Genomic DNA, 26,246 nt, shown 5'->3' on the forward strand with positions numbered 1-26,246 from the left:
AAGTTATTAATGAAAATATTAAATAGTACCGGATCCAGGACTTATCCCTGTGCAACTCCACTTGATATGCCAGTGAACCATTGATAACTACTCTTGGAGTACTTACTGTCTTTCAACTAGTTGTACACCCACTTTACAGTAATTTCATTTATCATATGTCCCTAATTGGTTTATGAGAATGTCATCTGGGACTGTTAAAAGCCTTACTAAAGTCAAGATATAGCACATCTGCTGCTTCCCGCCCATCCACTAGCTAGGCCATTAGCACTGTCAGAGAATGAAATTAGGCTGGTTTGGCATGATTTGTTCTTGAGAAAGCAATGCTGGCTTTTCTTTATAACTCTTTTATCCTCTAGGTGCTTACAAATTGATTAATACTTTTATTCCAGTATTTTTCTATGTATCTAAGTTAGGCTGACTGGTCTATAATTCCCAGGGTCCTGTCTATTCCCCTTTTTAAAGATAGATGCTGTGTTTGCCTTTCTCTGGTGATTTGGGACCTCAACCATCTTCCACGAATTCTTGAAGACAATAGCTAACGTTTCTGAGATTGTTGCAGCTTGTTCCTTAAGTAGCCCATGCTGAATTTCATCAGGCTGTGCTGACTTGAATACATCAAACTTATCTAAAATTCTTTAACTTGTTCTTTTCCTGTTTTGGCTTGTGTTCCTTCTCTCTTGTTAATATCAATTGTGTTGAGTATCTGGTCACCATTAACCTTTTTAGTGAACACTGAAGCAAAATAGGCATTAAACATCTCAACCTTCTTGATGTCACCAGTTATTAGCTTTCCTTCCCCGCTAAGTAGAGGACCTGCACTTTCCTTCGTTTTTCTCTTTCTTCTAATATATTTTAGGAACCTCTTAAGAGTGGCCGTACTGGGTCAGATCAAAGCTCCATATAGCCCAGTATCCTGTCTTCTGACAGTGGCTAATGCCAGGTGCTTCAGAGGGAATGAACAGAACAGGTCGTCATCAAGTGATCCATCCCCTGTTGCCCATTCAGAGCTTCTGGCAAACAGGCTCAGGACACCATCCCTGCCCATCCAGGCTAATAGCCATCGAAGGACCTATCCTCCAAGAACTTATCTAGTTCTTTTTTGAACGCTGTTATAGTCTTGGCTTTCAGAACATCCTCTGACAAAGAGTTCCACAGGTTGACTGTGCATTGTGTGAAGAAATACTTCCTTTATTTTAAACCTGCTACCTATTAATTTCATTGGGTGACCCCTGGTTCTCATGTTATGAAAAAGAGTAAATAACACTTCATTATTTACTTTCTCCACACTAGTCATGATTTTATAGGCCTCTATCATATCCCCCCATAGTCATCGTCTTTTCCAAGCTGAAAACTCCCAGTTTTACTAATCTTTCCTCATATGGAAGCTGTTCCATACCTCAGTGATTTTTGTTGCCCTTTTCTGTACCTTTTCAATTCCAGTATTTCTTTTTTGAGATGGGGTAACCACATCTGCATGCTGTATTCAAGAGGTGGGCTTACCATGGATTTATATAGAAGCAATATGGTATTTTCTATGTTATTATCTATCCCTTTCCTAATGATTCCCAACTTTGTTAGCTTTTTTGAGTGCCGCTGCGCCTTGAATGGATGTTTTCAGAGACCTATCCATATTGACGCCAAGATCTTTCTTGAGTGGTAACAGCTAATTTAGACCCCATCATTTTAGATGTATAGTTGGGATTATGTTTTCCAGTGTGTATTACTTAGTATTTATCAAAATTGAATTTCATCTGCCGTTTTGTTGCCGTCACCCAGTTTTGTGAGGTCCCTTTGTAACTCTTCACAGTCTGCTTTGGACTTAACTATCTTGAGTAGTGTTTTATCATCTGCAAATTTTGCCACCTCGCTGTTTACCCCTTTTTCCAGATCATTTATGAATATGTTGATTAGTACTAGTTCCAGTACAGACCCCTGGGGGACACCTCTATTTACTTCTCTCCATTCTAAAAACTGACAGTTTATTCCTATCCTTTAGGTCATTAAAGAGCTCCAGATGGAGCCATATTGACTCCTTAATATTTTTCCTGTCTTTTCTTCTCTTTGGGGTAGTTTGCTGTTGCACCTGTATTGTTTCTTAAAGAAACTGCCAGCTCTCCTGAACAACTTTTTCCCTTAGATTTTCTTCCCAGGGGACCTTATCTACCAGTTCTCTGAGTTTGTTAAAGTTTGATTTTTTTTTTTAAAGTCCATTGTCCTTTTTCTGCTGGTCTCGTGCCTTCTTTCCTCTGGATCTATTATTTTATGATCACTTCCACACATATTGCCTACCACCTTCACATTCACCACCATTTTAACTGTTGGTCAGAATTAAGTCTAAAATGGCTCTCCCCTTGTTTACTTGCCCTACTTTTTAAAATTAATTCCAAGACATTCCAAGAACTTACTGGAAATTTTGTGTTTCCCATATTACTTTTTCAACAGATGTCTGGGTAATTACCAGGTGTTGAGTGTTGGATATCTGTTTGTTCTAGAAATGCTTCATCTACCTCCTCTTCCTACATTGGTGGTCTATAGTAGACTGCTTCCATGACATCATCACTAATTTTTCTCCCTTTTATCTTTACACAGAGACTTTCAGCTGTCTACCTCTCACCACCTTCTGTACCTCAGAATAAGTTTTTATATTCTTGATGTGTAATGCAACACCATTTCATTTGTTAGACCTGTTTTGTGTAGTTTAAAAAAAAAAAGTTTTTTAAATCTAAAATTTGTTTACATTTTTTGTACATTGTAGGCAAATGAACGTTTGACATCTGGGGAAATAACACAAGATGAGTTCCTTGTTGTGGCTCATCAGATTCGTCAACTGTTCCAATATCAGGAAGGAAAGCACAGATGCAATGTGTGGGATAGTCCTACAGAAGAAAAATGTGGTATGAAGAAGAAGCCCCTTCTGTCTGATGCTGAATTAACGTATTATGAACATAAAGCTAAACTGAAAAGAACACAAGTTCAGCATTCATTTCCAAGACTTGATCTGTTAGATCCTGATGATATTTTAGGGTATGATTTGACTGATGCATTGCTTTCTGGAATAGAATGTGAGCAAACAAAAGGTAAACGTGGAGGAGGACAGTTTGACAGAAAAGAGCAATTTGGAGAAAGGTCAAGACGGCATTCTCCTATAAGTGGCAGTAGACCTTATGCTGATGATCTTTCACCACTTGAGAGCCGGCGAAGACATGATGAGCAAAATTCTTCAAAAGGAACAAGAAGTTCTAAAAACTTCGATCCTTACGATAGCTGGGGAGAGTCAGATGAATTCAGAGATGCACTCAGGCAACAAGGGAAAAGTACACCAGAGTTTCAGAAAATTGATGGAGATGGATTCTGCAAATTTGATAATCGTGAAGAAAGACAGATGGTTGGACAGAGTGGTACATATTTTATTTTTATATTCTTGAGGTTAGGTATCTTGCAGAATTTCAGTAAGTAACTATTTTTTTAAATTTTAGGTGTTCGAGAGGAACCGAGATCCCCATTCAGTGAACGTTTCAAGAGACCTAGATATGAAGATCCAGAGAAAACACCATTTATAGAGAGCCCAGGATCAAGATTTGCAGGCATTGACGTAAAGCAGAGATTAGGTGCACTCATGGAAGACAGACCACTATTTGATGGCTCACCTAGACAACCTGCTGCAAGGGGAGGGGGAGACGGACAAGCTGGTCATTTTGTTGATGGGCCTTCTAATAATTCAAGCTCTAGAATTGAAGGGCCACCTGCACAGGCTTCTTTGAGGTTTGAAGGGCCACTAGGTCAGGTGGGAGGAGGAGCTGCCTCTCAGTTTGATGGGCCACTGGGACAGGCAGGGGGAGGGGGTGCCCTGAGGTTTGATGGGCCACCAGGGCAGATAGGCACCCTCAGGTTTGAGGGGCCCCTTGGGCAAGTAGGTGCAGGGGGTGCATTAAGGTTTGAAAGCCCGCTGGGGCAAGTAGGAGGTGCCTTAAGGTTTGAGGGGCCTGTGGGTGGTCGCAGGTTAGAGGGGCCTGTAGGCCAAACTATGGGTGGTCTCAGATTTGAGGGGCCTCATGGTCAGCCATCGGGTGGTCTCAGGTTTGAGGGACCCCATGGTCAACCTATGGGGCCTCATGGCCAGCCAGCGGGTGGACTCAGATTTGAGGGACCCCATGGTCAGCCTATGGGGCCTCGTGGTCAACCAGGGAGTGGGCTCAGGTTTGAGGGGCCACATATCCAGCCAATGGGGCACCATGGTCAACCAGGGAGTGGGCTCCGTTTTGAGGGGCCACATGGTCCGCCTGTGGGGCCACATGGTCAACCGGGAGGAGGTCTGCGTTTTGAGGGGCCCCATGGTCAGTCTGTAGGGCCACATGTCCAGGGAGGGGGTGGTCTCAGGTTTGAAGGTCCACACGTCCAGCCAGGACTTGGTCCTAGGTTTGAGGGTCCATCAGTCCAGACCGGGGGTGGACTTAGATTTGAAGGGCCTTTGGGTCAGACTGGTCCAAGATTCGATGGTTGTCATTCGTCCAGATTTGATAGTCAACCTGGTCAGTTATCCCTTTTGCAAAGATTTGATGGTTTACATGGACAACCTGGCCCAAGATTTGAAAGGGCACCTGGTCAACAGACACCTCCTAGGTTTGATGGACCACCTGGTCAGCAGCCACGATTCGATACACCAATACCTCAAAGGTTTGATGGTCCTCAACACCAGCCAGGTTCAAGGTTTGCAATGCCCCTTGGTCTTCAAGGTCCAAGGTTTGAAAATGTAGCTAACCCTCCTGCCTCAAGACTGGAATCTTACGGGCAAACTGGTCCATACAGTGAACATCCCAATCAGACTTACAACGGACCATCCCATGGTATGCAATTCCAGAGACCTGAAATGTTTGATGCCTCTCAAGGACCAAATTTTAATGGGCCACCTGGCCCTGGAGCACAGAACTTTCCCAATCCACTTAACAGAGCATCTGGACATTATTTTGATGATAAGAATCTTCAGGGTCCTCAGTATGGAAACTTTAATACCTTGCCTAATTCTATGTCAGTAGGAAATACTCAGCAACCACAGCAGGTAAGATTGTTTAGCATTAAACTTGTCTACATCTGTATAGCAAAATTTTATGACTTTGAGGGCTTAGGAGACAGGAACCCTACAGATGGTTTCAAATTTAAAAAGTCTTAATTTGAATATACATCTCTACCCCGATATAACGTAATCCGATATAATACGGTAAAGCAGCGCTCCGGCGGGAGCGGGGCTGCGCGCTCCGGTGGATCAAAGCAAGTTCTGTGTAATGCGGTTTCACCTATAACGCGGTAAGATTTTTTGGCTCCCGAGGACAGCGTTATATCAGGGTAGAGGTGTATCAGTAATTGTCTACAATCATAATTTTAAAGGGACATAGTCTGATAATTTTGGTTCCTGATTGGTTTTTTTAGAGAAACATCCTAATCTATTAAGAAAAATTTTGTTTTTTTTATAGGTTCAGGTATTTCCAAGCATGTTTTAAAAGTTCCCCTGCAGTGTTACCTGAACGTGTAACCTGATCAAAACAATAATGAAACTGGTCTATTTCCACTACCCACTTGAATGCAAAAATAGCTATGATTGGAGTTATAAATCACGTGCAGTATTTTAACTACCCTTTGCACAAAATGAATTCCATGGAAAACATTAAACTTAGGTACATATAAACACACCTGATCTTTCTGCAAGAGAAGTAAAGGTCAAATGCTACTTAACAAGTGTAGATAAGTAGGACAAAGCTGGTGTGGATACATGTAGGGCATGTAGTACACACAGGGTTATTTCAGCTAGCCCTATTAGCGCTGTAAAATTTAGTGCCCTCATGAGGGAGGGAGGGAGGGAGGTTGTTAGGAAATACAGGATTTTGGCGTACTCAAACTATTGGACAAAAAGTGCTTGTTTAGCAGACATCTTTCATCTGTGGGTGTGGTCAGTTGGGTTCAGTATTGATGATTGTCTTGCAAAAATTCTCTTCAGTAGGTGGAGTTGGTGTCAAACCTCTATAACAAAGCCATCTATAACAAATTGATTAGAAAATTTGAATTCTACAAGCGTTCTTCATTCTCAGGATATAAATTGAATGTGATATGAAGAATTACTAATTAAATGAATATCAGTAGTTAGGTGTCCTCATACCACTTACAGTGGTAAAATTTTAAAGAAGAACACCAAAATCAACAGGCATGAATCCAAAAATATATGCTGAAGGAACTTATTAATCAGTTTGCAGAAGGCAGTTATAGCGGAAGTAATTATTAAAATTACTTTTTCCCTCTGAAATTGACTAGCATTTACTGCTTTTTTGGAGGCATCCTGGATTCCATTATTTTTTGGTATAACTGGTACCATTTACATTTTCAGCTAAAAATCCGATTATATTTACTTCATATTGGAGTTTACTTGAAAATTAGATGGGTAGGCATTCATCTGTATTTTAATGTCCAATTTGGGTGAAAAGGAACAATTTAAAAGAGCAATGGTGAGTCAGTATTGGAAAATGAATTTAAAATGTGCAGGCCTGATGGCTAAAAGAAACAAGTATCCCTTAATAAACAAGTAAGCATGGAAGGACCTTTGCATTTCATTAAGTTGTTTGTCCCCCCTTCCCATATGCTTGGCAATAAAAATATAGTTTGAAATGCTGCGTTGTCAAATTATAAGGAGCCTTCAAAAACATACGGAGGCATTCCCCCTTCATGGATATAAATAGGTAAATGCATAATGCAGAGGTTCCCAAACTGGAGTGCAATGTTTCGGGGGGGGGGAGGCGCAGCTGGGGCCTGGGCCAGCCCCTGTGGAGGGCAGGGTGTGAGTGCCACTCAGTTCCACTCCTGGCCCCGGCTGCCAGCCTTGCACCTTGGCTGCCAGCCCTGGCCCCGCCCCCAGCTGTGGCCCCAGCCTCAGCCCCCTTACCCCGTGCATGTCCTCCCCTCCCAGAGCCATGGCCTTGTTCCTGCCCCCGGCTCGGGTAAACAGAGGTAAGAGGTGGGCGTGAGGTAAAAAGTTTGGGGACTACTGGCATAATGGGCTTAAATTGCAGCAAAGGAGATTTAGGTTGAGCATTATGAAAACTTTCTAACTGTCAGGGTAGTTAAGCACTGGAACAAATCACGTGGGGAGGTTGTGGAATCTCTGTCCTTTGATGTTTTTAAGAACAGGTTGGACAAATACCTGTCAGGGATGGTCTAGATAATACTTAGTCCATCCTCAGGGCAGGGAACTGGACTAGATGATCTCTCAAGGTCCTTTCCAATCCTATATTTCTGTTGTATACTGGGGACACTTTAGGAGTTAATAGTAAAATGTAAGAAGAATTTATAATTCCAGTAGCTATGAAATAAGTACATAACTTTTTACTTTTACAGGTTCCTGGTCTATCTGTATCTTCTCAACCTGGACCTTACAGTCAAGGACAAACATATTTACCAGTACTTGCACAAAATCCTGGAAGCTTTGTTCAGACTCAAGCAGGTATGTACGGAAATTGTGTGCTGGCTATTTTAAACTAGTGTTCAAACTTTGTTAATCAGAAACCACAGAATTTAGCTACTCAGGTTGTCCACATCTCATCTGAAGGACAGCACATTACTTTCAACAGCATGTTGCCACTTAACACTATTCTGGGGCCCTGGTTCAGTACAAACTCAAGAAAGATTGCCATTTAATTGTTAATAAATACAATTTTTCAGTAATACTTTTCTATAACACTGTAATAAATACAAAATTTCTGAATACTTTAATTCTTTTGGCGGTCTCACATTCAAGTATCAATCGGGCACAGTCCTGATTAGTTTATGTAACCACATGTTTTTTGGTATGCTATGATGCTGAAAATGGTCTGCCTTTGTGTGGGTATGAGAAGACAAATGGAGACACCATAGTGCTGATTTGCATATGCCAAGTTATGCAATTCATCCCTGCAAATCAGAGCCCAAAATGAAAGGCTTCCAGAATGTAATAAGTGAACAAAGTCAAATAATGAAGCGTAAATATTTACTAGATTCAGACTAAGAAAATAACACATTCCAAAAACCTGTAGAGCATGTATGCATGGTTGTACCTTGGGTGGTAGACAGATCAACACTTTGAAAGCTTAATACTATGAGGGGAGGGAGGGACTGCAAAGGAAAGCTGACTAACAAAAAAGGACCAAGAAGGCACAAAACAAAAGGAGAAGAGACAGGGAAACAATTTGGTAAATGAAAAGGTGAAAAATGGGGGGAGCAGTGAGGGGAGAGAAAAAGATGAGACAAATAGAAGCACCTCTATTTTGCCATTCTATCTGAGGGCTACTCTTTTCTCTCAGCGAATGGCTTGGGTGATAAATTATTCTTGGTGGTGATGTATAGAATGGAATATAGTTGAGTAAGAAATGAACAACAGAGAATTGTATTTAGCAACTTCTATTTTCTTTAAAGCATTAACTTTTCAAAAAAATTATTTTAAATGAGTATCATTAAAATAAACAGGATGACATATATTAAGGCTTGATTTTCTCAAATGCATCAGAAATAATGTAGCATTGCTGTTTTTCTTCCCTTAGGATCCCTTCCACTTTCATATCCTGATAATCACCTTGGCCAGCTTGATGTAAATGAGTTGTTCTCTAAACTGCTTTCAACAGGAATCCTCAAAGTGTCAAAAACTACTGATTCCACTTCAGCACGTATGTATAGCATTTATCCTCTTACCGTCCATTTTAATACAAGAGTGCAGTGAAAAACTCCCAGTAAAAATCTTGATATACAAGTACTCTAGTTTTCTGTGTAATAGGTGTTTTAATGATTTTTTTATGGCAAATAAAACCAAGAACTTGCTTTTGTGTTTATATGAAGTCCCATAATTTGGGAGTGACCGTCTTGGTGAACATGATGAAGTGAACTTCGTTTGGTAACTTCTTTTAAAATTTCCACTATTGACCAGTTTACTTTGTAGATTTTAGCTGACTAATATAGCCAGACTTGCAGATACATCAGTCTGTCCATCCTTGGTGCCATCCCCCAATTGTTTGCTTTAATCAAAACAATTTTTTAAAATATGTCAGTGTTTGAAATTGCTTTAGCTTGTGTCTTTCATAGATTACTTTCCAAACCAAGGGTTAGGATGAATTAGAGAAGTCACTTGAAAACCGCTTGCCCAAATTCAAATTGTACACCTAGTTATTAATTTGTGTACCTTTGTTTTAAGCTGTTACAGCACCAGATTGAATTGGTTAATGCTGTATTTGGCATTATCCTGTTCATTTTATTATTTGAATAAGTGGAACTGTTTCAGAATGATATCTTGGGAAACTGACAGTGTTCCATCTGTATATTCTAGAAGTGAATGAAACTTCAACCCAGCCAGCTCCTGAGGAGGAGGAGGATGACCAGGAGCAGAGTGAGGATCAAGATATCCCAGACCTCACTAACTTTACAGTTGAAGAACTAAAACAGTACGTGTACTAATGGGGGCTCAATGTGCACTATGGGTGATCATGACACTAATATATAGGTAGTTTAATTGTCTTTGTTTCAAGACAACTTGATAACTTAATTGTACAAGATTGTGAGACATCACGATAGAGTAAGGAGGGAGAAGGGATACAACTGTCAGTTTCATCATTGTATTCATTAATGTCATATTATTTGCATAAAAACTTTTCCATGTGAAATATATTTATAAACATTTAATTCTTCGACAAGATGCATATTTTTTTAATTGGACCAAATATTTTTAAATGCACATCAAAGTCAGTGGAACTGTTCATGTGCACAAAGGTTTGCAGATTTGGGCCAAATATTTTTAGCATTCATGTCAATTTGCTTTTTTTTCTCTTGTAGGCGTTATGATAGTGTTATAAATCGACTGTACACTGGTATTCAGTGTTACTCCTGTGGAATGAGGTTTACAACTTCACAGACGGATGTATATGCAGATCACTTGGACTGGCATTACCGACAGAATCGCACTGAAAAGGACATTAGCAGAAAAGTTACTCACAGAAGGTGGTACTACAGTTTAACAGTAAGTAATTCAATAATAGCTTTCTCTGTATGTGCCTGAATGAATAGAAGGCAAAATTATTCCCTGTGCAATTGTACTGAATTTCAGTTGTGTTGCATGGAATGTAAATCAGCACAGAATTCGGCCTTTGGTAGTTAACCTTCTCCGATTTCTCCCTCCTTTTTTTTCTGACAGTGGCTATAAGAACATAAAAGAAAGGTATGGGGGAACTAATATAGTCTAAAACCGTTGACAGCTTTTTTGATAATCTCAGAAGAGAGCAGTGATTAGAATGGGATGGATGTTAAACTACATTGTCGCTCTGAAGGGTGGTCCCTTTAGAATAGTCTTGAAGCACAATGGAGCAGTGTGGGGAAACTTACACTGCTACTTGTCATGCTGTATCTGTAATGAGAGAGCTTCAGTTTCCAGTCCAGTCAAACTGACACCTTTTATTAAAAATGGTCTCTCACCTTCTCAAATATCAAATTTGGGGAACTGTATTTTTAAATGTGTAAAAGTTATGATTAATGAGAAGAAGGCTTGAATGTTATTTTTGTTAACTTCCTTAGGACTGGATAGAATTTGAAGAAATAGCTGATCTAGAGGAACGTGCAAAGAGCCAGTTCTTTGAAAAAGTACATGAAGAAGTTGTATTGAAGACACAAGAAGCTGCTAAAGAAAAAGAGTTTCAAAGTGTTCCTGCTGGACCAGCAGGAGTAGATGAGGTAAATTTGCACATTTAAACTGTCTTTGATTAGCTTACCTAAGGGGAATGGTCTAATTTCTGAGCAATCTTGCAGTTTTTCTTTTTATCCCTAAGTATTTTATGTAAACTGTAAAGTTTCATCCTTGTATCTAACAAATACAGGTTAGAAATGTACCTGTGTGGAAGCTGAAGCTTGTATTTAGCAGACTTGCAGTAGGAGAGATGATAGAGGCAAACAAACCGAAAACATTCTCAGTCGGCCAAAGCACAAGCTCTCTAACTTGTGTTTTCGTTCAGGTCTTACTTGGAGAAATTTCCATTGAGGCCAATAGATATTGGCCTTATTAAGGGCTGAGTAAGAAGAACTAATTACCTAAGCGTTTGAGCACGGGGTTGGACTAGATGACCTCCTGAGGTCCCTTCCAACCCTGATATCCTATGATTCTAACTGAATAGCAACAAAATCATGACAAACATCTCTGAATTCTATTTAGGGAGGGAAGTTATGTAATCAAATATGAGCTGTTTTAATTGGCAAAATAGAAAGATGGACAAAAGTTTGTTACCTGGATTAGCTGACACTGTTGAATTTCATAACAGTTGGCTACCGGGTGCGTACAGGACTTGCAGAAAACTGTTGTGATGGCTACCCCTCCCCTGAATGAAAGCCTTTATAAACTTGGAGATTTGTTTTTTTTAATTTAGAAAACGTAGTAACTTTGTGTGATGCTAACAGTAAATGGAGAATGTGGAATCTAGTTGTCAGTTACAATTAGTCCACAGTTCGCAAATTGCAATTAAATTAGTAAATAGTGTCCATTTATGTTACCCTTTTAACTCTACAGTGCATACATAGGAATGCAGTGTAGTCCAGTATATTTACCTTGATTGTTAAAAAGTCCCCTTTTCTTAGTAAATTGTAGTTAGCTGCTTCTCTAGAAACTGGTAAGCACAAAAGTGTTATATAAGTGTTTGTAAATTTACATAATTGTGTCTTTTCCATCTTTCAGAGCTGTGAAATTTGCCAAGAGCAATTTGAACAGTATTGGGATGAGGAAGAGGAAGAGTGGCATCTAAAGAATGCTATTAGGGTAGAGGAAAAGGTATTCTGAGCATATTACTTTTGTACGTGTGACGTTTTGGGGTTACTAAAAGCCAGGGTAGATGAGGAAATAGCATGAATGTGCAAAGGGGCATGTGGTGGAGGGCAGCCCAGTCTGTCTTCACTCTTGAGGAGTTTACTCTGCTGCTTTTTAGGTTCCATGGTGCACCAAAACATCAGCACCATAGGAGGTACCCGTAAAGTGCTGATATGTTAGCACAAATATACCTGGCTTCAGCACACCATGCAGCAGCACCATAAATAAAATACATGTAGACATAAGTTCAGTAACTTATACATAAAAAATTGCAACTAGTTTACAATAACCACTAACATAGTTCAGTCCTTTATATAAATTTTCCTAAACATTATGAAAAAAATCCAGTCACCATTTATATTTTGACACCATACCTCACTTACACCAGGATATAAATCCATGTCCAGAACTGTTCAACATATTCATAAATGATCTGGGAAAAGGGGTAAACAGTGAGGTGGCAAAATTTGTAGATGATACAAAACTATTCAAGATAGTTAAGTCCAAAGCAGACTGCGAAGAGCTACAAAGAGACTTCACAAAACTGGGTGACTGGGCAACAAAATGGCAGATGAAATTCAATGTTGATAAATACAAAGTAATGCACATTGGAAAACATGATCCCAACTATACATATAAAATGATGCGGTCTAAAGTAGCTGATAACACTCAAGAAAGAGATCTTGGGGTCATTGTGGATAGTTCTCTGAAAACATCCACTCAATGTGCAGCGGCAGTCAAAAAAGCTAACAAAATGTTGGGAATCGTTAGGAAAGAGAGAGATAATAAGACAGAAAATCATATTGCCTCTATATAAATCCATGGTATGCCCACATCTTGAATACTGTGTGCAGATGTGGTCACCCTATCTTAAAAAAGATATATTGGAATTGGAAAAGGTACAGAAAAGGGCAACAAAAATGACTGGGGGTATGGAACAGCTTCTGTATGAGGCAAGATTAATAAGACTAGGAGTTTTCAGCTTGAAATAGAGATGACTAAGAGAGGATATCATAGAGGTTTATAAAATCCTGAATGGTGTGGAGAAAGTAAATAATGAAGTGTTATTTACTCATAACACAAAAAAGGGGGGTCTCCAAATGAAATTAATAGGCAGCAGGTTTAAAACAAACGAAAGGAAGTATTCCTTCACACAATGCACACTCAGTCTGGGGAGCTCTTTGCCAGAGCATGTTGTGAAGCCAAGACTATAACAGTTCAAAAAAGAACTAGATAAGTTCCTGGAGGATTGGTCCATCAATGGTGGCGTCCTGAGCCTCTGTTTGCCAGAAGCTGGGAATGGGCGACGGGATCACTTGATAATTACCTGTTCGGTTCATTTCCTCTGAAGGACCTGGCATTGGCCACTGTCGGAAGACAGGATACTGGGCTAGATGGACCTTTAGTGTGACCCAGTATGGCCATTCTTAAGTTAAATTTATATATAGTTAGAACATATGAAAGTCACACCAACCCTGTATTAATCATTATAAGTTTCTGAGTCTCCGGATGGGGGAAGGGAGATAGTTGAGGCTCAGAAGGGGTGCTCATAAGTGGAGTTGGGGTCTTGAGAATTCACGGCTTAAATTGCATTGCTTGCTGTTTTTGCCTTGTGTTGGTAGAAGATGCAATCTAATAACCTTACCATTAAGTTTTGGTTGAGAAATTACATTTATGGTCAGCATTAAGGACAAAATATATTTTGCTCAGATTACCTTTGGGCATTAGAAGCCAAGCATGGAAGACTTTAGTTCAAAAGTGAATGTTTAGGGAAGCTAGGGGATGAGACAATGAAGTGCATAATCAAAACTGTTCCGCAAACCTAATTTCATAACCTGTAGAACTGCTAAAAATATGCATTTGTGTGTTCAAATATGTAGAGAAGTCACATGGTCTTTCTTTTTTTAGATTTACCATCCATCATGTTATGAAGATTACCAAAAGGCAAGTGCATCCCTATTTTTATTTCTGCTCAAACATTTTATTGTGAGATTGATTTTTGTGTTGAGAGATATATAGTTTTGTACTGAAAGAATGTATTCAGAGCATGCTACTCATTTCTGTCACATGTGGCTAGACAAGGAACTGCAAGAATGATGGTAAAGGAAAAGTTATAATTCAGAACTAACTGGGAAGCTTATTGCTTATTTCTGATGTTGTGACATAGGATATCATCTTGCATATCAGACAGCAGTAAATAGAAGCCATAAGTAGAATATATAGGTCAAGTATATGGGGTTAAAGCTTTTAAATCTGAAGAATTTGCTGAATGGAGTAAATTGATACTGATCTGTTTTTAGTTTCTAACTTCCATTATCTGTTTACGAATTTAGGAATTCAAATTGTTTTGTTGGGGTTAGTGAGGAGTGTACTGTGGTTTATGGCAATATGTTACATTAATGGCTTTCAATCTTTTTTCGTTCACGAACCTGTAAAAAATTTCAAATGGATGTGTGAACCCCTTTGGAAATCTTAGGCATAGTCTATGAACCCCAGGGGTCTGCTTATCGCAGGTTGAAAACCACTGTTATATGGTAGTGACAACCTTTTTTTAGACCCCTTAGATATAGTCTGCAGACCTTTGAGTGAAAATCACTGTACTACATATTTGTCCCTTATTTGTTTGATGTAATAATTCTAATTTAGGGAGCATTAGGTTTGTTTTTAAACTATATTTGCTAAGGTAAGAATGTTACAGAACAAACCAGCTCTCTAAGAATCTTGGTGAGGGGGGAAACTTGCATTTTCAATAACCAGATTAACACATCCTGTGAAGCAACATTTATAACTTTTCTCCCTCTCCTTTAGTCACAAAGGAAATAACTGTCTTAGTGATATGTAAAACTGTGTATTTATTGTTAATTTTCATTTGGCAGACATCGTCATTCGATTGTACACCATCTCCCAGCAAGACCCCTGTGGAAAACCCACTAAATATTATGTTGAACATTGTCAAACAAGAAATACAGGAGCCCTGTAACAGTCCTAAAGTCAAAGAAGAACCTGTCGACACCCCTGCTACTTGTATGGAAGAGAGCACGCCTGCGTCTACAGATATTAAAACAGAAACTGATAAGGTTGAACCAGTTTAACTAAACTGAGAGGTATGATTTTTTTTACAGAACAGAAGAGCTGCTGTGTTGACTCTAGAAGGCAAATACTTTTTATATAAATAAAATGTTCTCATGGGGCAGGGCCCCAGCTATTATTTGGTTAATAAATACATTTTTGTATTTGAATTTCTTATTGCCTGCACAGTTTCAGGTGTCGATTGTGTGAAAGTTCTGTAGATGCGTGCAAATTTAATGGAATGGAATTGTATATGTAAAAAAAAAATGTACAATTTTCACTTGTGGAAATGTAAATTATAAATAAAAGATATTTTTGCTATATATGGAGTGTAATGTTTATGCACACCATCGAATGAAGAGTTTCTGTACTTTTTTCAGCTTAAGTGGAATTAAACAGAGACCTCAATTTAGACTTCTAGCTAAGTAGGATTCTGAAATATAAAATAACTGAAGGAAGTTACTTGGATTCATAGGAGGGTTATAAGGAAAACAATGCAGGAACTTTCTCAAACAGCGAACCCTAAATTTCTTTTCTTATTAAATTTAGTTGAACAAACTTGCATACATAACCAGATATAAAAATAAAAGTAACCAAAAAGACAGTTTTGGGTAGAAGGGAAAATTAGTAAAACAACCTGTGGGCTTGATTGTGGTTACAACTGCCAACATACATTTGATTAACAAACCAGTATACTTGCTTGTTAAAGCAGATTTTTAATGCCTTTTTTCAAATAGTCAAACGTAAGAATTTAGTACAGCTGAACAATTTTTTCTTTAGGTTAGAGGGGAGAAAATGAATGTAAGAGTGCTCATTTTGAAACATGGTTAACATTTTTCTTTTGTTGGTTATGACTGGATTTAGATGGTAAACCGGATACCATGAGATGTTAATATTTCTAACATGTAATAAATAGAATGAAGCATATTTGAGTTTGAATCTCTTTATTTCATGAGGGGCTTTGGGGTAATCATGGAATCAAATGACTGGAAGGGACTTTGAGAGGTCATCTAGTCCAGTCCCCTGCACTCGTGGCAGGACTAGACCATCCCTGACAGTGTTTGTCTAACCTGCTCTAAAAAATCTCCAATGACAGAGATTCCACAACCGCCCTGGGCAATTTATTCCAGTGCTTAACCACCCGGAGAGGAAGTTTTTCCTAATGTCCAACCTAAACCTCCCTTGCTGCAATTTAAGCCCATTGCTTCTTGTCCTATCCTCAGAGGTTAAGCAAAAGTTTTTCCTTCTTCCCTCTCCTTGTAACAACCTTTCAAATACTTGAGAACTGTTATCATGTCCCCTCTGTCTTCTCTTTTCCAGACTAAATAAACCCAATTTCTTCTTTGAGTGCTTGCTCATGTCCATTCAACTTAGGTGTGTTTGCCATATGCACCCGTGCCAGAAGTTTTTTCCTCAGCAGTATTCGTAGGGGACTAGCTCCGGCGCCCCCTGGAGTGGTGCTCACATGCTGCGGTATATAGGGCGCCATTAGCTTGCCCCACCCTCAGTTCCTTCTTGCCGCCAGTGACGGTGCTGGAACCGTTGCTGCTTCAGCTAGTGCTGTTGCTGCTCGTTCGTACGAACTAGTTAATTCTTGTATTATAGTGTATATAGTTAGTATTTGTAAATCCCTTAGCTTTAGTTAAGAGGCTTTATAGGTCCTGAACGGGACTTTGCCTCGGGACGGGGCATGCCTTGGTCCCCAGGCTTTAAGCCCTGTGATCGCTGCAAGAGGCCCATGCCCATTAGTGATCCACACAGCAGTCGTCTGCATTGCTTGGGCAAAGGGCACATTAGTCAAAAGTGCAAAATTTGCAAGTCCTTCAAGCCAAGGACTAAGGAGCGTGATATTCGTTGGAGTGCTCCTTATGGAGTCGGCCCTCACCCTGGCACCAGAGCAACGCTCCCACTTGATGCCAAGCACTATGACCTCAGTACACAGTGCCCCACCAGGACCATCCACTGGCCAGCACCGGTCCCCATACGGCTCCAACCAAGAAGCCCAAGAAGACAGTGCTAGGTCGGTCTCCAACCTCCCACAAAGGAAAGGATAAGACTGCGTGCGAGCAAGGTCCCAGGCCGGGCAACTCTTCACCCCGGTCGGGATCTTGCACCCTCCTTATAGTAGCTCCATCTAGGTTGCATCCCTAGTTTGTTTGAGAAAGTCATATGAGACCATATCAAAAGCTTTACTGAAGTCAAGATATACCACATCTACCTAATTTGACTGTGTGAGAGTGGAAATTGAAGTATTTTACATCTTAAGGAATTATTTATTAAGGAACTTACACTGCATGCTTTTAAAACTGTTAAGCTAGGCTTAAACACTAATGGCCAAATTCAGGTTTACTTTGCAAAATCCTAGTGAATTTGCCTTGCAAAAAGGATATTTCTGAGACTTGGGGGACATAATTCCCCCCCATTGGGTTTGGAGAACTAGTACATTCCACTGTGGAGAAATTAAGCTTCTACTGTTCTAGAACCCAGTGTTGAAGCTGTTAGTCACAATTTCAGCTGCATTTAAAACATTTTGGGGAGGGGGAGCAGGGAATGTTTTGTTAAGTGAAACAGGGATTAGTGTTTTTACAACTTTTAAGAGGGGGGTAACCTCTTTCACCACTTGAGGTCATGATCCTTGCCACCGGTGATTAGCACCACTGCCCCCTTAATCCCTTTGAGTTTGAGGTGATGTTTTTCATTATTTAAAAGGAACCCTGGACATGAGGCTTTCCTAGGTACATAAAGATATAAGTGACATAAAAATTGTAGAAGTGCTTGGAATTTTTAAGTCTACAAATCACTGTTTGACTTGTGAACATTTAAAAACATTTTTTTTTCCATGGAGACCAGTCTATTCATGGTCACTTGTATTAATCACTAGGGACAAAAGATACTACCAGTATATTACTAAACCATAATATGAACTGGTACAACTTCCCAAGGAAGTTTCAAATTACTAATGGAGGTTATCAATTCCAGATCTAGACAACCTTTCTGGACTGAAAACCTCTCTCAAAAACCTCTTCAACATCTGATGTGCCTCTGTTACATAGTGGGTGTCATAAATATAAAGGGAACGGTAACAACCTTTATGTATGCAGTAAAATAAAATCCCTCTTGGCCAGAGGTACAGAATCCCCTTACTTGTAAGGGATTAATCAGTTCAATTAACCGGGTTGGCACCTGACCAGAAGGACCAATGGGGAAAGAAGATACTTTCAAATCTGGGGGGTGGGGGTGGAAAGGCTTTGTTTTTGTGCTCTGTTTGTGTTCTCTCTGAGACAGAGAGACCAAGCAAGTAATCCAGTTCCTACTGAAATGATACATCTAATATTACAGAAATAGTAAGTAATAGCAAGGAATGTGTCAGAGTATCTTTTGTTTTAGCTTGTGAATTTTCCCTGTGCTAAGAGGGAGGTTTATCCCTGTTTTTTGTAACTTTGAAGTTTTGCCTAGGGGGGAATCCTCTGTGTTTTAAGTCTTATTACCCTGTAAAATTATCTTCCATCCTGATTTTACAGAGGTGCTTCTTTTACTTTTTTTTTTCTTTATAATAAGTTCTGTTTAGTCTTTGGGTCTGTGCTCACCTTGTTTACCTATCTGGTTGGTAGATTATTCTCAAGCCTCCCCAGGAAAGGGGGTGAAGGGGCTTGGGGGAATACTTTGGGGAAACAGGAACTCCAAGTGGTCCTTTTCCAGAATCTTTGTCTAACTCACTTGGTGGTGGCAGCAGTACTCACCCAAGGACAAGGAAGGATTTGTGCCTTGGGGAAGTTTTTAACCTAAGCTGGTAGAAATAAGCTTAGGGGGTCTTTCATGTGGGTCGCCACATCTGTACCCTAGAGTTCAGAGTGGGGAGGGAACCCTGACAGTGGGTAATTGACCATGGATGTATTTAGGGTGCTTAGGTATTTCATTTTTGAGTAATTGTCCACCTGTATTCCAGCCCCATCCACACAATTGGATTCTTTTGGCCAGCAGTGCCAGTTGGGGCCATGCCAGTGTACTTGATGCCCATCCCAACACCTCACCTGAAGGTATAAATGGAGTGGGCCCAACCTTTGCTCAGTTCCTTTACCAATACAGAATCTAGGTATTCTAAGACTGCAGGAGCGGGGAAGGAGACTAGATTGTGAAATACACGTGGCCATCACACCTCAAAGAACCACAGTTACTGTTGGGTAACTAACTAGAGCCTGTCCACATGTATTCCACTTCTGGTGACGAGCAAACAGTGACCTCATAATCAGGAGGTTCGGCCTGTTCAGTTATTGCTCTGCTAAAGCAGCTGTCAGATATGGAAGCTTTGTAGAGGGAATAGTGCTGGGTGAAAGTGTGGACTGATCCCTATACAGCTGTTCTGCAGAATTCTGCAATGGGTATGACTCTTGCTTCAGAGGCTGCCTGAGCTCTGGTGGAGTCGGCTCTAACCAGCTTGCGTGAATCCAATCTAGCATGATTTAATTAAACTAGAAAGCCATTTAGATAGTCTTTGGGTAAGTACTGCCTGGCCTTTTACTGTATCTGCAAACGGTACTAACAGCATAGGGCAGTTCCCAAAAGACAATATGCTGTCAAGGTAACACAGAAGAGCTGTAACTACCTCAAGGATGTGCAGTTTCTCTCTCCTCTCCCTCCTCTCTCTCTCTTCCCCCCCACCCCGCCGGGTTGGAATGGGGCTAGGGTAAGAAAATTCAAAACAATCTTAGGTAAAAATCTAGGGTGAGACCTATGAGATCAACTTGTCCTTATGGAACACGATGTAAGGTGATCAGCCAGAAGTGGCTGTATTTCTCGTACCTTTTGGGTTGAGGTTCTAGCTACTAAAAAGGCTGTCTTCGTTGACAGATGTAGCAATGAGGAAGGGGCTCAAGAAGAAGGCCCATTAACCTGGCTAAAAACTATATTAATATTTTAAGGAAGGGGACTCCTAAACTGGGGGAAACACATGAACGAGGACCTTGAGGAAACTAGAAACTGTAGGGAGGGATCAGATGGTGTAATCCTGATGATGAATTGGTATTGCTGACAAGGTTACCCTTATGGAGTTTACTGATCATCCTGAATTCTTGAGGGATAGCAGATAGTCCAAAATAAGAGGAATTTGGAGTTTCTAAGGAAGACAAGTGGTGGTGTGTTGTCCAAACAGAGGACTTTTCATTTAGTTACGTAGGGCAGCCTAGTAGAGTCCTACCTATTGTGCACTAATATATAGTGGATGTCGGCTGAGCAGCTCCTACCAACAGTAGATAACTCGCCACTGTCCATGTTGTTTGCAGTGTTGTGGTAGCCATGTTGCTATCCATGTTGTCAAATGCAACAATGCTGAGTCTAGATAAAGCATCTGATCTTCATTCTGGGAGATCACATTGGCTAAGGCAGGTAATGTGATATTGGGGGCTAAGTTGACAGGTAAATCAGGTCTGAGTATAAGAACTGCAGGACAAGCTGGTGCTAGCATGATCATTATTGATGAGTCCTGAGTCTCCTCAAGACCCACAGCATAAACAGGGCTGGTAGACAAGCATGTGTTATCCCTGGAATCTACAAGATGAGGAAAACATCTGCCAGAGAATGGAATGGAACATTTGATGCTTCTTGTTCCAGTCTATAGTGAATTGGTTTACTGTGGGAAACCCACGTGCGGAACTGTATCCCTGATGGTCGGTTCATGGTTACTTGACAATTGCCTGCTGAGCTGGTCCACATGGACATGCTGTATACCTGCAGAGCTACTGGAGTGATTTGGTGATGATCACACCAGTTCCAGAGACTAACAGCTTCTTGGCAAAAGGGGGGGTGAACGTGCTCCTGTCTGTTGACATAAAACCTTGCTGTTGTGTTGTCTGACATGACCTGGTCTGTTGGTCTGTATAACATGGAAAGAGTTGCTGTGCAGGCTAGATGAATAGCTCTGAGTTCAAAAAAGATACACTGGCATTAGACAAGGTTCAGAAAAGGGCAACTAAAATGGTTAGGGGTTTGGAACAGGTCCCATATGAGGAGAGATTAAAGCGGCTAGGACTTTTCAGTTTGGAAAAGAGGAGACTAAGGGGGGATATGAGAAAGGTATATAAATCATGAGTGGTGTGGAGAAAGTGATTAAGGAAAAGTTATTTATTTGTTCCCATAATATAAGAACTAGGGGCCACCAAATGAAATTAATGGGCAGCAGGTTTAAAACAAATAAAAGGAAGGTCTTCTTCACACAGTGCACAGTCAACCTGTGGAACTCCTTGCCTGAGGAGGTTGTGAAGGCTAGGACAATAACAGGGTTTAAAAGAGAACTGGATACATTCATGGAGGTTAAGTCCATTAATGGCTATTAGCCAGGATGAGTAAGGAATGGTGTCCCTAGCCTCTGTTTGTCAGAGGGTGGAGATGGATGGCAGGAGAGAGATCACTTGATCATTATCTGTTAGGTTCACTCCCTCTGGGGCACCTGGCATTGGCCACTGTCAGTAGACAGGATACTTGGCTGGATGGACCTTTGGTCTGATCCAGTATGGCCGTTCTTATGTTCTAGGACATTTATGTGAAGGCAGGTGTCTTTGGGAGTCTAGACACCTTGAGTCTGAAGGTGGTCTAGGCAAGCACCCCATCCAATGTCACGTAAGGCAGGAAAAATTCTACTGCTTTGCATACTGGAGAGGGTTCTTCCACCAATTTAATGATGAGAGGACTTCTCTGGGATTTGCACCCTCATGTCTATGTGATGACTGTTAGGTATATGTACAGATTTCAACCTCCCATGGCTGGTGCATAGGTGAAGTCTGTCATTCAGTGTGATTTAAGTGCATATGACCTGAGCATTTTAGCGCCCAGGGAAGCAAGTATATTTGTGCCCCCTAGAGGCAATGCATGCGGGGCTTGTGGGGGCATGTACCTCCCCAGATTTCTGCCTTCCATTTAGCACAGTTTTCAAACTGAGGGGTTTGCCTCCCTTGGGGGACATACGCCCCATAGTTTGAAAACCATCGCCTCCTGCCAGGTGCCAGAGTGTAATGTAAAAACCCACCACTGACAGAGTTTGCTACCAGAAGCAGTTACTGACACCTAGGTATGCTCTCTTTTGCTGCTCTGTCACAATTCGCTACCTCTCATCTTTCCCGTTTTCTGGTCGAGGTAGCAAAATGTGACACAATTTGCTACCTCTCACAATTTATGCACTATATGGTTCTATAACCACAGCTAAACTCAGGGAAGATTTAAAAATTGTGGCTTTGTTTGAAAAAAGAGAACTAGTTCCCTGCTTACAATTAGTAGATGAAAAGTCTGCAGAAGAATTTCAGGGATACATGCCTCTTTGAAAAGGGACCTCACATGTGTACTTGATAGGCTGAAAGTGGACCAAGGAGTCTCCAGAGAAAATGAATGAATAGTGGTTGTAGCTGAAAAATGATCATAATATCTTTAGGGAATGAATCATTCCAAAATACAATTCAGAGTAGGATAACCAATGGGCTACAGCAGCCAGGACTACAGCTTTTTAAAACTTGGGCTGTCTGACCTTTTAATTTAAACCACAAATAAGGAGAAGAGGAAGAGTGCCCTTCAAGTCCGGAAAGCAACATAAACTAACTATAGTGAATGCAGCTCAGTAGATTATACTAAGTCCTTTGAAGTATATACATATCTGATTATTGTGCTTATAAATGATGCATCTAAATGCTAGCGTTACGGCCAAAGCTAATCCATCCATGATATGTTCATTTAATGATCAGATCTTCTGATGATTTGACTTACTGGTGAGAACCCTCCACTTCCTGCCCTCAGAGTCTCAATGCTGATTGGCTGAGCTGGGGGCTAAAGCTGTACCCTTTCTACTGCATCATTTTACCTGACAGCTTAGAGCGTTTTACAGGCTGTAGGTCTCCTTCTCCTGCAGCAACATAGAGCTCCTGTCCCCAAGAGCACCTCCTTGCAACTGAGACCTGATGGCCTTTGGTCAAAGTCAGGTGCTTGATAGACAATCAACTGCCTACCTGGGCTCTTTCCTTTTCAATTAGCTTCCCACATGTAGCCTGAGCCCTGGCTCCCCTTAAAGAGGCCAGCAACCCCATGACACCCCTGCGCTGACATTCATTAGTCTACTTGGAATACGGGAGCTATTTATCTAGGTTTTTCAGTTGATCTCCATCACCATAGTATCTGAGAGCGAAGTGTCTGAGTGTCATTTTTCCTGTGAGAGGCAATGTCTCCTCTCTCTTAAGAGCTTTACTTTTTTGTTTTAATTCAGCATAAAGGTGCACGTGTGTTGGTGAGCAGGGGCTTGTTCCCACTAGAAAGTTGTACGGCTTGGGCTCTACTCGTGTAGTTAAAGCAGTACAATCCCCCTACTATGGACACAGTCATGTCAGTGTAAAAGTGCTTTGTACCAGTATAGCTATTCTAGTACAGACAGGGGAATAAGCTCTATATTGGTGTAAGGCACTTTTATAAAGATGTATATGTGTCCACACTAGAGGTTGTGCCGGGACAACTATTTAGGTTAAAAATAAATACATGAATGCATCCCTACCCAAAATAGCTATATACGTATAAAGAACGATGTGTAGAGCAGGCCTTTAAATGTTAGGAAACACCAGAATTAAGGTTGCTTGTACCACCTTAGTGCAGTTCTGTTGTGCATGGATGTATTAAGACTCACAAGTGTGGCCTTGAGGTCAATTCTCTTCCCCTCACTGCACCAGTTTCTTAAAAATTACCAAGGGAAGCGGTGGTTTTACATCCCTTGATGTCTTCCAATGAAGACTAAATGCCTTCCTGGAACGTGCTTTGGTCAAAAACTAGCTCCTGGGCTATAACGGACGCCTGTGATGTGCAGGGGGTCAGATTAGATGATCTAATGGTCTCTTCTGGTCTTAAAGTGTACAAGTCTCTGAAAAACTGAGCGTGGCATGTTGAGCAGCTTCTGATATTTTCATGTGTAGCCTGCTTGATCCCCAGAACTAACAGCGAGTGAGTGGGATGATACAGGGGAAGCAGCTCAAACATCCAAAGGGACTGGCCAGGGGCAATATGTGAGCCCTGCAGGGCGGGGTGGGTGTGGCAGTGACATCACAAGGGCCTTTTGTAGGGCCTCAGCTTATTGGTCAAAATAGTATGGGAGGTGGTGACCTCACAGAGAGAACCTGACAACGGCCAGGCAGGACAGGCTGCAGGGCAGGGGCAATCTCAGAGACCCCTGTGGCTTTGCTGCAGCGTGTCTCCTTCTCAAGGTCTCTCCTTGAGGACTGAGAGAGAATTCAGGTGCACGTATGTGAGCACAAGGAAGAGCCTCTTCGGAGTTTTTCCCTTTCCCACTACTAATTTTGCTAGAAAACAGACATCCCTGCTGAGAAGGTAAGAGCCTCAGAGAAGTCTGATAGCTATTCAGCCTGATCCATCTGGTGCTGGCCAGCATGGAAAACACCAGGTGAAGGTGGGAGAATTTTTTCCCCCACATAGGCCATTGTCCCTTAGAATCTCTGGGAACACTGGAGTTTGTCTTTTTTGGTTTCCCTTTTCCCTTCTTCCCTCCCGCCACTGGCAAGAAGGGGGTTGTTCTCCAGCCCTCATTATGGGAGGCCCTCAGAGAGAGCTGGGGCTGGAAGAGTGCTCTGACAGTGATTCCCATTGGTGGCCTTGGCCATCCTTTGGGCCATCTGGTGAGAACTCTCAGCCTCCTGCCCCTCAGAATCTCAATGCTGATTGCCTGAACTAGAGGTCTAGTGACAGGAGGAGGCTCAGGACTTCATTGTTCTCTTTTAAGATCAAGCAAATAAGCCACAATCAATCAGATGCTTGATGAATGTTGCTGCTTTTCTCCATTAATTGTCTCTGAGCAGTTCATGAGTCTGTCTAATATTCTAGTTCCTCTAAAATACTTGCTGAATAATAACTGTGAACAGTTGTTGGTCTGAATCTCATTTGAGATCACTTTATTCTGATCATTTCAGTGCATGAAATTCAAAATTGATGGTTAGTTTCAAAGTCGGGACTACTGGGTCCTATTCCCAACTCTGCCACTGGCAGTGTGACATAAGACAAGTCCCTTCACTTTTCTCAGCTTTAGTTTTTCCCTCTGTCAAATAGGGATAACAATCCTCTTATACCTACCCCATGGTGAGTGGAGGCTGGGAAGCTGTGAAGATCCATTTGAGAATGTCACTAGTAGCAGTGTATAATATGAGATGTTTTATCACGTTGAGTCATGGCAGATTATGATGTAATGCAGTAGAACCCCATTCATCCAACCCTCCATTATCCAGCTTTCCATATTAACTGAATAACCAGTGCACACAGGTCCAGAATCAGGCGATTTCTCCTGTGGCCACTAGATGACGCTTCAGTCTCACACCTTCCTATTCTCCAGATTATCCGAATTTTTGATTAATCTGATCTGGCCCCAGGTCCAATTAGATTCAATAAACGGGGTTCTGCTGTATAATAGCTGAAATATTCTATTTTATTTGTATTTTATTATTTTTAAATCACTAAGAGGAGCAACTACTTAGCCCAGACTGAATCATCTCATCTAGTTTTCTAGATCAAAGTGTCTCCTCTTTGTGTGCGATGAGACAATTTAACAGTATGTGACAAACAGGAGATGCTTTTGTTTTGCAAAAAAAATTTTTGCAAAGAATTTTCATCCAAATCAATTTATGATTTCAAAAAAACGTATTTATTTAATCTTAATGGGATTTTCGAACAGAAAACTGTTTCGATGAAAATTTTCCCACCATCTCAATTCCTCGGCTCTATCCCTTCCTCTGCAGGGTTCGTTGTCTGTTGGTTAGAGCAAGAGTGAGAACTGTTGGCTTTTCTCTCTGGCTCTGCCATCGCCTTGCTGTGTGACCTGGGGTAGGTCATCTCCCTTCTCTGTACTTCAGGATCCCAATCTGTCCAATGGGAAGAGGGACACTTCTCTTAACTCCTGGCCGTAGTGAGTCTGGGTGAGATAATAGGCATTAAAGCACTTTGTGGAGGAGAAAGGGTCGTTTCAAGGTATGCTGAGTGCCAAGGCATTGTAATATTTGCTAAAATGTCTTGTCTAAAGAAACAAGAAATGGTTGGGGACAAATTTTAACCACTGGATCCTGGCTCAGTGTTTGTTTCCTTAACAAACCAGTGCTGTACACCAGTTCTCTTCTGAGATCCTAGAAAAAGAATATCGTCATATCCATTAACAAGATAGTATCTATGTTTAAAAAGGGGAACAAAGAGGACCCTGGGACATACAGACTAGTCAAGCCTCACTTTGATACCTTGAAGGATACTGGAACAAATCATTAAACAATCAGTTTGTAAGCACCTAGGGTTATAAGGACTAGTAAGCATGGATTTGTCA

General features: G+C 41.0%; 1 protein-coding gene across 1 annotated transcript in view; it reads left to right on the forward strand.

Annotated features, from left to right (window-relative positions):
• PCF11 (PCF11 cleavage and polyadenylation factor subunit) overlaps positions 1 to 15,841 on the forward strand; it is a 28,008-nt gene extending 12,167 nt beyond the window's left edge. The window contains exons 7-16 of the mRNA XM_027823022.3: positions 2,756 to 3,398; positions 3,477 to 5,056; positions 7,378 to 7,483; positions 8,556 to 8,678; positions 9,332 to 9,446; positions 9,835 to 10,018; positions 10,570 to 10,725; positions 11,717 to 11,809; positions 13,754 to 13,789; positions 14,722 to 15,841. Coding sequence (XP_027678823.1) covers positions 2,756 to 3,398; positions 3,477 to 5,056; positions 7,378 to 7,483; positions 8,556 to 8,678; positions 9,332 to 9,446; positions 9,835 to 10,018; positions 10,570 to 10,725; positions 11,717 to 11,809; positions 13,754 to 13,789; positions 14,722 to 14,937 — 3,252 coding nt within the window. The 3' untranslated portion in view covers positions 14,938 to 15,841. The remainder of the gene's footprint in view (positions 1 to 2,755; positions 3,399 to 3,476; positions 5,057 to 7,377; positions 7,484 to 8,555; positions 8,679 to 9,331; positions 9,447 to 9,834; positions 10,019 to 10,569; positions 10,726 to 11,716; positions 11,810 to 13,753; positions 13,790 to 14,721) is intronic.
• Positions 15,842 to 26,246: the final 10,405 nt, after the last annotated feature.

The sequence above is a fragment of the Chelonia mydas genome, chromosome 1, assembly GCF_015237465.2.
Source record: "Chelonia mydas isolate rCheMyd1 chromosome 1, rCheMyd1.pri.v2, whole genome shotgun sequence".
NCBI classification, from domain to species: domain Eukaryota; kingdom Metazoa; phylum Chordata; order Testudines; family Cheloniidae; genus Chelonia; species Chelonia mydas.